At 63.3% G+C, this 11384-nt stretch overlaps 1 protein-coding gene across 1 annotated transcript; it reads left to right on the forward strand.

Annotated features, from left to right (window-relative positions):
* The first annotated feature begins 1052 nt into the window (after window positions 1-1052).
* On the forward strand, window positions 1053-7290 carry ENPP7 (ectonucleotide pyrophosphatase/phosphodiesterase 7). The gene is made up of 5 exons (XM_080827499.1): window positions 1053-1167; window positions 2347-2973; window positions 3626-3875; window positions 4412-4526; window positions 6563-7290. Exons 1-4 carry the CDS (start codon window positions 1057-1059, stop codon window positions 4492-4494), a joined length of 1071 nt encoding a protein of 356 aa, XP_080683625.1. The 5' UTR covers window positions 1053-1056; the 3' UTR covers window positions 4495-4526; window positions 6563-7290.
* The last annotated feature ends 4094 nt before the right edge of the window (window positions 7291-11384 follow it).

Raw genomic sequence — 11384 nt, forward strand, 5'->3', positions numbered from 1 at the left:
GGACTTACACAGGCATCCAGATGCCCGGCGGTCCCATTTTAAACAGTGAACCCCAACCAAGGTGTCCACGCAGGCGGGCTCCTGGAGGAAGTGAGTGTGGCCGGGCTCTAGACAGGCGGGAGAGATGAGCCCGAGGTTCCTGCTGTTCCCACGCCGGCCCCGGAGATGCCCTCAATCCCTCCATGGCTCTGTTTGGGCTGGACGTCTGGCATGCAGGTGTCAGGAGGGCCACGCTCCCTCGGGAGACTCTGGGGGACCCTACCTGCCACTCCCAGCCTCCGCGGCGCTTCCGTGTCCTGTCTCTCCCGCCCCAGCTGTCTCTCCTCGTCTTGTGAGGGTGTTCATGCATAGACGCAGGGCCCACGGTGACTCAGACCGCCCTCATCCTAACCTAACTCATCACATCGGCAATGACCCTATTTCCAAGCAAGGGCCCATGCTGAGGCTCCAGGTGACCGTGACCTTGGGGGGAGACCCGATTCTGTACAGACGTTCATCCACGTGCCAGCATTCTGTGACCGGGGCCCCCGCTGCGAGCATCTGGTTCTCCCTTCCCGCACTGCACCTGTTTCCTTACTAGATCACCGAGGAGGACTCGGGGGCAGGGGCACGCGGCTTAACGTCCCTCCTGCTGTGGCTTCCGGACACTATGCATCCCATGCACAAAGTGAATTTTAGAAAAGAGCTCGTGGTTGGAGCTCTGTGTGAGGCATTTAAATGTCTGGGATTCTGTTTATGCCTGGGCCGTAACTGTCTCATTAGTTCCCTCCCGATAGCCATCTGGGTCACTTCCAGTCTTTGCTAAAACCCACGAGGCTACAGGTGACATCGGCACACCTGTGTGCACGTTCAGCTGCAGGAGAAGCCGCCGGAAGGGGTCGTGGAAACTCAGGGCTGGAGAGGATGTGTCTGGGACCCCGAACGGGAACTCCCCCCACCCCCGGCTGCATATGGGGAAGCCTGCCTGCTTCCCTCCTGCCCTCCCACCTCCTACCTCCTCTCTGCCGTCTCCTCCCCGCAGGCAAATACATCGAGAACCACGGGGTCGTCCACAACATGTACTACAACACCACCAGCAAGGTGAAGCTGCCCTACCACGCCACCCTGGGCATCCAGAGCTGGTGGGACAACGGCAGCGTGCCCATCTGGATCACAGCCCAGCGGCAGGTAGTGCGGGCCCCGAGCCCGTGGACGGCAGTCGGGGGACAGGGGATGGGGGGATCCGGCCCAGAAAGGCTGTGAACTTGTGAGACCCCGGCCCCAGGGTCCTGGGCCGACAGCACGGAGGGGTGTTAGGTGGGGCCCCGAGGGCGGTGGGTACGCAACGGCCAGCAGGCTGCGCGGCCCCGCCCAGTCCTCCCTGCAGTCCCAGACCTGAGGGGACGGCTCCACCCTCCCCAAGGGAAGGAAGACGGCAGCCCCGGGCCCCGGCTCTGGGAGAGGGCGTCCACACAGGAAAGACAAGTTCACTCAACAAAAGGGCATCTCACAATAAAACAGCTTTCTGCCTTCCCCTTCGGGGGAATTCCTCTCCGGGCTGGGCCGCCAACTTCCAGGGGCAAAGGGTCAGTAAGGGGCGGACTGTAGTGCCGAACCCAGGAACCTCTCCATCCTGCAACGCCCTGGGGGGTCCCTGGCCCCGGAGGAGTGGCTGCTCGCCAACAAGGTCAAACGGAGGTTTTCAAGATGACCCCAGAATGGGCTTCAGAGCCTACAGCCATCCTCTGGGCAGGGCGTCCGCTCAGGTCGGGGTCCCTTCGCTCTGGAAGGAGCTACCCGGACGCCAGGCTCACGCTCAAAGTCAGAGCAAAGAGCCGGGCATGGCGTGGCGCCTGGTCGAAACAGAAGGGCAGTTGGGAGGCGGACGTGCAGACGGGGCGGGCTTGGACCTGTGGCTCCAGGGAGAGGATCCCTAAATAAAGCCGTCATCGATGTATGCAAAGATGGATGGATGGCCAGGCGGGAAGGGCAGGCAAGGGGACACAGGTAGAAGGGCCTGGACAAGAATATAGTCGGGAGAGGCCAGGCTCCAGGCCAGAAGGGGAGGGCTGTCCGGGCAGCTCCGCCGTGGGGACCCAGGGCCATGGTGACGATGAGGACGCTGCATATCTGCGGACATCTTTATATCCGTTATGTCACTAGTGCTGGGTCCCCCGGGCACCCGCTCCCTCCTCTATAAAATTAGTGTCACCCGTGGGAACGTAGGAGTTATAAAAGGCCGGTGCCTGCGGCGGGAGCAGGGCTGAGTGAGCAGGCAGGGGGGCAGCAGTGACTGCGGCAGGAACCGGTGGGGGCGGGGGGCAAGCCCAAGGAGGCCTGTGGCTTTAATGCCCCCTTCCCTGGCAGGGCTTAAAGACTGGCTCCTTCTTCTACCCCGGCGGGAACGTCACCTACCAAGGCACGGCGGTGACCCTGAGCCGGAAGGAAGGCATCCTGCACAACTACAAAGACGAGCAGGAGTGGAAAGCCAACATCGACACGGTGATGAAATGGTTCACCGACGAGGGCCTGGACCTGGTCACGCTCTACTTTGGGGAGCCAGACTCCACAGGCCACAAGTACGGCCCCGAGTCCCAGCAGAGGAAGGACATGGTGATGCAGGTGGACAGGACGGTGGGCTACCTTCGGGACAGCATCAGGCGGAGCGGCCTGGAGGGCAGCCTCGACCTGATCATCACGTCCGACCATGGCATGACCACCGTCCACAAGCAGGCCCAGGACCTGGTGGAGTTCCACGCGTTCCCCAACTTCACCTTCAAGGACATCGAGTTTGAGCTCCTGGACTACGGGCCCAACGGGATGCTGCTTCCCAAGGAAGGGATGCTGGACAAGGTGTATGAGGTCCTCAAGGACGCCCACCCCAAACTCCACGTCTACAAGAAGGAGTCCTTCCCCACGTCCCTCCACTACGCCGGGAACCCCAGGATCACCCCATTGCTCATGTACAGTGACCCTGGCTACGTCATCCATGGGGTGAGCTCCTTGCCTGACGCCGGGCTTGGGCAGGCTCCTCCACTGGGCGGCTGGGTCTCTCCCTTGCTATAAAAAGCTCCCCCGTACTGCTTACGAGTCCCCACTTAGAGGGGCACTGGCCACCAAAGGGACACACCCATCACTGTGCAATCAGTATGAGTGTGTGCGCGTGTATGTGGGCGTAAACGTGTGAGATCTGTGGCGTGTGGGCGACGTACCTGCTTCGTGTGCGTGTGTTGTGTGAAAGCAGGTGCGTGTGTGTGCTTGCGTGCAGGGTAAAGTGTGGGAAGACGGGCCGTAAGAAACGAGAAATGAGAGAGAGGGAGGGCAAGGAGCCTGGCGCGCGGTCAGCGAGAAAGCCAAGGGATGCCAAAGGGGGAGAAGATGCAGGGGGGAGGGGAGAGAGCCTCGGGGAAGGAAGTGCCACCCTGCGAGCCTAGGGGTGCGCCTGGGTTAGCAGGTCTTCCCGGAGGCCCTCCCTCTGGGCCGCAGGTCTTTGGAGGCTCAGAATTCAGAGAAACCCTCCTGCACCACCCCTGCCAGTGTGAACCCCTCCCAGGGATCTTCTGCCCCCGCAGGGGTGCTGCTGGTGGGGAGGGCAGGGGTGGGCTGGGAGTCCCCACGGAGGCTCAGGCCCTCCCTTCCCCGGCAGAGACTGAACGTGCAGTTCAACAACGGAGAGCACGGTTTCCACAACGGGGCCATGGACATGAAGACCATCTTCCGGGCCGTGGGCCCCAGCTTCAGGAGGGGCCTGGAGGTGGAGCCCTTCGAGAGCATCCACGTGTACGAGCTCATGTGCCATCTGCTGGGCATCGTGCCCGAGGCCAACGACGGGCTCCTGAGCACCCTGCTGCCCACGCTCCGGGAAGCCAGCAACGGGCCCCAGAGCACCCCCTCGGGTAAGGGGCTGCCCGTTCAGCCACAGCGCCAGCAGCCACCTGGGGCCACCTTTCCTTTCCTTGTCCTGCACCCCGGAAACATCGCAAGTCCCTGGCAGTGACGAGGGGAAGGCAGGTGGATGTGAGCAGCCTTGGGGAGCCTGAGGGCCAGAGAAGCAGGCGCTTTGCCCACAGGACAGGCCCCCTGGTGAAGTCCACCTCAGGGCTCCTGGCTGCCCGTGACCCGCTCTCCCGCGTGGCCATGGGAGGGCTCGTTCCCGGAGTCTTCCTCTCTGGGCCTCCCCCGAACACGCCCTCACCCCCACCCTGGCCCATCCCCGGACCAGAGGTCACCTGGGAGCTGACAAGACGGCAGACCCCAGTGGGGGCCTGGCTGGAGGGGTGTGGGCCCTGCTCCTCAGGGGAGGGGCCTGGTGAGAGCCGAGGTCAGGGGGCTTGTGGGAAGTTGGGGGGGGGCACCGGGCCCACCCTCGCGGAGCAGGGGTGAGTGACACGCTCCGCTTCCCTCACTCACTGGGTTCTCTGGATTTCCTCAGGCTCTGCTCTCCTGCCAAGTGGCCGGCCCCCCGTGGTGACGGGACTGCTGGTAGCTGTGATGCTTCTGGCCAAGGTCGCGTAATGCTCTGTCGCTGGAGGTCAGAAGCCCAGGAGGTGAGGGGAGGTTGGACCTGACGCCCCCACTAGTGACCTGGGCCCCCCACACCGCAGCAGAAGGGAGTCAGTGCTCGAGAACCCCCCCCCCCAAGTCCCTTCTAGCCGCTCTGCTCTAGGTTTGGAGCAGGCCTTTCCAAAGCAGCCAGCCAGCCCATGAGACTCAGACCCTCCCCAGCCTCCTCCCTGCCTGCCTGCAAGGCCTGCGTGCTCCCCCGGGGACGAGGCGGACCCCAGAGGCCATCGGGGTCAGGTGTGTGGGGAGAGCTGCAAGGGTGGGCCTCCCGGAATATTCCAGAAGCCAGCTCGAAGGACCGGGCATGCCGTGTGACAACCCCACCTTGTTTCTGCCCTGGGGTGCCATGGCCCTCCAGCCGAAGCAGAAGCAAATCATTCATTCCCTCTCAAGCCACACGGCGGGAGCCGGCTGGGCGTTGGGCTCTGGGCTGGGCTCTGGGGATCCGCAGTGAATGACGCAGCCTGGGCCCTGCACCAGAGGCCGTGATCCAGGGGTCACGGAGAGCGGACAACAGGGACAGGACAAACCAGTGTGCGAGGTGATGGACCAGGTCAGGTGTCGCGGCAGAGAGAGGACTGGGCCACAGCGGGGAGCGGGAGACCGGAATGGGGAGGCTGAGCCAGCCTCGCCCAGCCCAGGGATGAAGCTCCTGACAGGGGAGGGCGAGTGAGAGCCCCCGGGGCGGCCCTGCTCCTCCTGTTTGTGGACAGGAATGGAGGCCCGGGCTTGGAAGCTGGTAAGGGAGGATGGGGACTATGAGCTCTCTGTGGTCGGAGGGAGCAGTCTTCCCGGACAGGCAGTGGGGACCCCCAGCCAAGTGACACGGGGATACACCTGATTCGACACCAACGATTGAAGGAGCACAGGACCGCCAGGCTCGAGAGGAGGGACGGCCACTTAGGATGGTCCCCCAGGGGTCTGGGCAGAACATCTCAGGAGCAGAGTGGAGATGGTGCAAAACGGGTGGGTTCAAGAGACCTTTCAGGGCTGCCTTTCTAGGGAGACACAGATGGGATACGAAGGCTGCATCGACAGCTCGGGGCCTGGACGGCCCGGGGAGGGACAGAGCTGCTCACTGAGACGAGAGGAGAGACAGGGACATGGCAGTCCGGGTGGGACGGAGGCCGGAAGACAGAGGGGCTGCAGGGCTCTTGCCACCAGACAGGAGGGCTGGATGGGACCAGGGAGATGATTGGGCGGACCCCGTCTGACCCAGACGGGACGCTGCAGCCTAAGAGGTTAGCTGGCTGGCCTGGGACCCTGGAGGTGACAGTGCTGTGTCTGAACCCTGGTCTTAACCCCTCCTCTGGCGTCCTTTCAGCTGCAGCCAGAAGCAATAAAAGACCCCATGTGTGGTCCTTCCCATCTCCGTGGTGTCAGTGCTCCCACTGAGGCCGGTTTCGAGCTCCCAAGGCAAGGCCACAACGGCCAGGTCAGGAAAAGACTGCACAGTCGGCCCTCGGGCCAGAGCCCACTCCCGGCATGGAGCTCAGAGACGTGGGGACAACCTCCCCCATGGGGTTGGTCATCGCGGCTGCTGAGCCTGGGTCCGAATAAGGGCTGCTGCCTCGGGGGCCCCGTTCTTCCCTCCAGACACAGCGCCGGAAGGATCGCCCTTGCCTGAGAAACGGGGCGGCCCTTCACCGCGACCTAAGATCCTCCCTCCCCAGGGGGGAGCAGGCAGAGCGTCAGGGGAGGCAGAGGCACCCCTAGGCTCGCCTCCCTTCTGGGTCTGCAGTGTGCATGGCACGACCCCCAGCCAGGCCCAGGAAAGTGCCCCCAGCCATTCCCCAGCCCACCCTCACCCCCACCCACGCGAGCCCTCCTGGGTCCAGCAGAGGGTCCGGAGCCCCCACAGGGCCCTCCTGGGTCACAGCCCAGCGTGAGTGTCCCGGCCCCCGTCTGCCCAGCCCGCTTCCCACCACTCCGAACCCCCGGCGCCCCCGCTTCCTCGGCTCCCCCAGGCCCGCCCCGGCCGCCCGCCCTGCCCTCCGCCAACACACACTCGTTCTTCCAGGCCCGCCCCTGCCGGAAGCCTCCAGAAGCGGCTCTCGCGCTGTGAGTCCGCTGGACACGGACGAGCCTGTCTCCGCACTTGCGCACAGACCTCGGCGGCCCCCGGCCCCGGCCATGCTCCGTCGTGGCGGTGCTGGCCGTCCGGCCGCTGCCCCGCCCGGGTCTGGGTCTGGGAACGCACAGCGTCCGCCTCTCCCCGCCGGCGCCCCTCCTCCCCGCTTCCCGCCGGCGCCGCCCCAGAGCCGTGCGGTCCGCGGCCATGCGGGGACGCTCGAGAGTCCCGCGCGCGGAGGCCCAGACCTGCCCTGGCTCCGACCCACCCGCGGACCGGCCCAGAACGAGCCCCGCTCCGGCCGTGGGCTCCGGCGGGCGCGCAGGACAGGCGGCGGGGACGCTTGGCCTCCTGGAGTCCGCACGCCTCTGCCCTGGTGGCCGCCCCGCCCGGCTGCCGCTGCCCCGGGGGACGAGGGACAGGGCCGCGGTCACTTGCAGGCCTTCTGCTCCGGAGCCTGTGGGGACTTCCAGCATCCTTAGCCGCTGACCCCAGGTGGGACGAGTTCCCCACGCCTCAGGCCACCTCACAGCCCCTGGGGAGCCCCTGCTGGGCCTGCCGGGAGAGGGGACAGTGGGGGATGGGAAGGCTCTTTGCAGAGGGGCAGGGGACCAGAATCCCTAAGCCCCATGGTTCAAGCAAAAAAATGAAAATAATAAAACAGGTGCGAACACCGCAAACAGCAGTGTGGGGTGAGGGAGGGGAGGGGGAGAGAGTGTGTGCCACCCACGGCTGGAGACATACAAATGCCGCTGCAGAACCCGTGACCACCTGCGGAGAGGGCACTGGGCGCCCAGGCCGGGAGCAAGAGAGGTGTCATGCGCCCCAGGGTCTGAACACGGAGCCAACCAGAGCATCTTAGGGCTACTTTATTTTTTTAAGATTTTTTATTCATTTGCCAGAGAGAGAGCGAGCACAAGCAGGGAGAGCAGCAGAGGGAGAGGGAGAAGCAGGCCCCCCAGTGAGCAGGGAGCCCCATGCGGGACCGATCCCGGGACCTTGGGACCATGACCCAAGCTGAAGGCAGACGCCTCACCGACTGAGCCACCCACGCGCCCCTCAGGACCGCTTTCTAAGAGCACGGGCTCTGCAGCGGAGCCGCTCCTACTGTAGTCTGTCCCCACTCACGGGCTGCGGCCCCGGGGAGCAGGTGAGCCTTTCCCAGCCTCGGTCTGCTCAACTGAAAACGCCGGGCAGTGAGGAGGGCGCACCGCACCGAGAGGGGCCCAGGATAATGCGTGGAGGCAGGTGCCCCCTCGGTGTAGCCACGGGCAAGGCTGACCGGTTCTCAGGCCACTCTCGGGAACAATCCAGGTGTAGCAGCGGGAGACATCCCTCGGAAGGTTCGCGGACCGCCTAGTCCCCGCCAGCGAATCGCCCCTCCGCTCCCTGGGCCTCTTCTACCTCTGACTTGCTCTCCACCTCCTTCTCCAGAATCCATCCCCACCCACCCTCGGCAGCTGCCTGACCAGCTGCCCAGACCCGGAGTCCTGCCTCGCCTTAACGGCCCTGGGTCCCCGGCCCTACAGCCAATGATTTTCCTAGCCTGTTCCAGGAGACCCAGACCAGCCTGCCTGCTCACACCAGCTTCCGACTGGGCGGGCCCCGATCCCATCTCGGCCCTTGGGAATCGGCACCACCTGGCTGGAGGGGACCAGCAGGAGTAGCCACGTGCCTTCACACCTGGAGGGCACCGAGCACACACCGGTGCCCGTCTAACCACCACGACCCATGGGTCTCCAAAAGACGCCCCACCTTCCCCCAAGAACCCACCGTGAGGTTGCTCAGCCTCGTCCACTTTCCAGGAGATAGGGACAGTTATCCCAAGAATCGCTCGATGCCTTTTTCGAAGAGGAACACTCAGGGCTGCGTGCTGTGAGGCTAAATTTCCCATCTGTGCAGCTGTGGGGCTGACGTGTGCACAGAGGACCACCCTGAGCTCCCCCACCCTTCCATGCTCACTAATGCAATGCTGTGCAACCCCGGGCAAGTCCCTGACCTCAGGGCCATTTCCTCACTGTAAAACCAGCACTGGTAGCTGTATGGTCTCCTAGGCTGGTCCTAACGATTAAACGGGTTGTTGTTTGCAGACCTCTCAGAACCGGACCTGCAGAAGGCCCACGCGCTCTTCTTTAGGACTTAATGAAAAGACGGGCAGTGGCTGGGGAGAGAGGCACAGCTGCCCTCCTCTCAGTTCCCCTCCACGCCTTCCTGCTTCTCTCACAGAAAGCTTCAGGTCCGTGACACAAAGCCTTCAGCACCTCGCCGAGGTAGCACAGAGAGGGCCCAGGCTCGGAGCTGGGGTGGGCCACGTAGCAAAGGGTGCCTCCTTACAGCCCTGGTCTCGGTCTCCTTGCCTTGTCCTACTGGTCATGATCACTTTCCGTGAGAACTACTGATTTTCCATTTATATTTGTTATTTCCCATTTTTTCCGTTGAAAATGAATTTACGTACGGAAGGGTGAGTTAATTTTTTTAAAGATTTTATTTATTTATTTGTCAGACAGAGATCACAAGTAGGCAGAGAGGCAGGCAGAGAGAGAGAGAGGAGGAAGCAGGCTCCCCGCTGGGCAGAGAGCCCCATGCGGGGCTCGATCCCAGGACCCTGAGATCACGACCCGAGCTGAAGGCAGAGGCTTTAACCCACTGAGCCACCCAGGCGCCCCAGGGTGAGTTAATTTAAGGGGAAAATGTCGACCACATGATAGCGGGGTTGGCGGGTGGACAGGACAGAATGTATAAATAGTAAGGGAGGGGGCCAGAGATAAACCTGCTGGAGGCCGCCCCGGCTCTGGCCTGCCTCCTCTCCCCTCCCACCATGTGGCCAGCCCCGGAAGCTTCTGGAGGGCAGCACTCGGTCTCCCGGGGGGGCAGATGTCCAGAGACTGCCCCCAGGGGAGTTCAGGACACTCCTGAAAACTAACATTGTAATTGCCCCTACAGAGTTCATTTTACTCTCAGTCCGACTAAAATGGTCGGGAGAAAAGCCCAGCTGAAACAGAGCAGAGCACTGATTCTGGCGAGGTGACTGACACTCAACACGGGTCGCATACGGCGGTCTGTCCATCCGCTCAAAGTCTTGTTGAATTTAGCCAGTGCAAGTGCTGGCAGGAATGGGGGGAACATCCAGGTACTGAGTGGCCAGTTCAGGAGGGACAGGGGTAAATGATAGGGACAGTGAAAGCCACCTTTGTCAGGAGGCCTCGCCCCTTTAGAGCCAGCCCTGCACGCCGTCATCAGGAGGCGGCGCTCTTGGGCTCTTCAACACCTTTTGAAGCCTCTCGCAAGCAGTTTGTGAAACGGAGAGGAATTCAAAACCTCCGGTTCCTCTGACTTCTCCTTCCCTGTTCCTCCGACATAACCACGTCTACCTTAGGGGGGTGGTCAAAGAGTATTCGTTCCCCCAAATTTTAGATGGAGCCCCAAGCGAATGCCGGTAGTTCAGAGACGTAGAACTTTTCGTATCAGATTTGTCTTCGGATCCGTTGAGGGATCCCCATGCTGGGCACAAAGGCCACTCTGGCTCTGCCTGCCTCCGAATCGCTTTGTTCAGTCAGACGCTGTGCAGGCGAGCCTGCGCACACGCACGCACACACACGCACACACACACAGGTGTCTGGATCGGGAGGTCTGGAGTAGGCCTGAGAACCTGCATTTCTGAGGAGCTCCCAGGTGATTCTCCTGCTGCCGGCCACAGTATCACCCTTGAGCATTGTTGCCCTCCATCGAAGCTATGGGGGCGCCTGGTGGCTCAGTCGGTTAAGCACCTGCCCTGGGCTCAGGTCATGATCCCAGAGTTCTGGGATCGAGCCCCGCGTGGGGCTCTCTGCTCAGCGGCCAGTCTGCTTCTCCCTCTCCCTCTGCTTCTCCACCGTGCGTGTGCTCTCTCTCTCAAATAAATAAAATATGTATGTAAGGAAATAAAGATAGGTGGCCGGGTGGCTCAGTCGGTGAAGCATCCGCCTTGGGCTCAGGTCAGATCCGGCGTCCTGGGATGAGCCCGCGTCGGGCTCCCTGCTGCGTGGGAAGCCTTGTTCTCCCTGTCCCTCTGCCTGCTGCTCTGCCTACTTGTGCTCTCTCTCTCTTCCTGTCAAATAAATAATACAATCTTTTTAAAATAAAAAATAAAAATAAAGGTTATGCCTGAACAGAAACGGGTCCGGCCCAAGCTCCTCAGGTTAACAGGATTACCAGTGCGGCCCGGCGAGCCCTGAGCGGAAGTGGGAGGGAGCCCAGGTATCTCCAAGTTCAATCCCAGGAGGGCCAGCCCAGCCCCTTCCCTCAGGGGCTCCCCGAGGACGCAAGTCAGTCTGTTCTTCCAGAACCCAGTGAACTGCCGGCCCGATCCTCTCCTCCCCGCTGAAGAGGAGCCTGTGTCCAAGGCGGGGGCTCTTTCTGGCCCACCGGCCTGGGCCCCAGCAGGCGCACCGCCGCGCTCGCCGGCCAGGCCGCCTTCACCACCCCAGGAGCCGCCGGCCGCGGCGCCTTCGCACCCGACCGCGCGGACGGCTTTGCGCGTCCACTGGCCGCGAGGCCGGGCAGCGGGACTCGCTGGGCGCCCAGCCCCAGGCCCGCGGGGGACCCGGGCGAGGGGTCCAGGTCCCGCAGGCCAGCAGCAGGGGCGGAGGACCGGCCGGGGCGCCCCACCAGGAGGGGCGTCGGCGGGAGGGACTCGCGAGGGTGTGTCCGAGGGAGCCCCGCGCGGCCGCGCGTTTCCGGGGCGAGCGGACTCCCCTCCCCCACGCCCGCCGTCGGGGTGCGCCGCGCCCCT

This window comes from Martes martes (genome assembly GCF_963455335.1).
Source record: "Martes martes genome assembly, chromosome: 16".
Taxonomy (NCBI): Eukaryota; Metazoa; Chordata; class Mammalia; order Carnivora; family Mustelidae; genus Martes; species Martes martes.

What these genes read in the sequence shown, in the direction of transcription:
- ENPP7 (XM_080827499.1), top strand. Translation starts at nt 1,057, where the DNA reads ATGTACTACAACACCACCAGCAAGGTGAAGCTGCCCTACCACGCCACC. An exon ending in CTGGCTACGTCATCCATGGG is followed by an intron (nt 2,974 to 3,625) that starts GTGAGCTCCTTG and finishes CTTCCCCGGCAG; the next exon opens with AGACTGAACGTGCAGTTCAA. An exon ending in GCCCCAGAGCACCCCCTCGG is followed by an intron (nt 3,876 to 4,411) that starts GTAAGGGGCTGC and finishes GGATTTCCTCAG; the next exon opens with GCTCTGCTCTCCTGCCAAGT.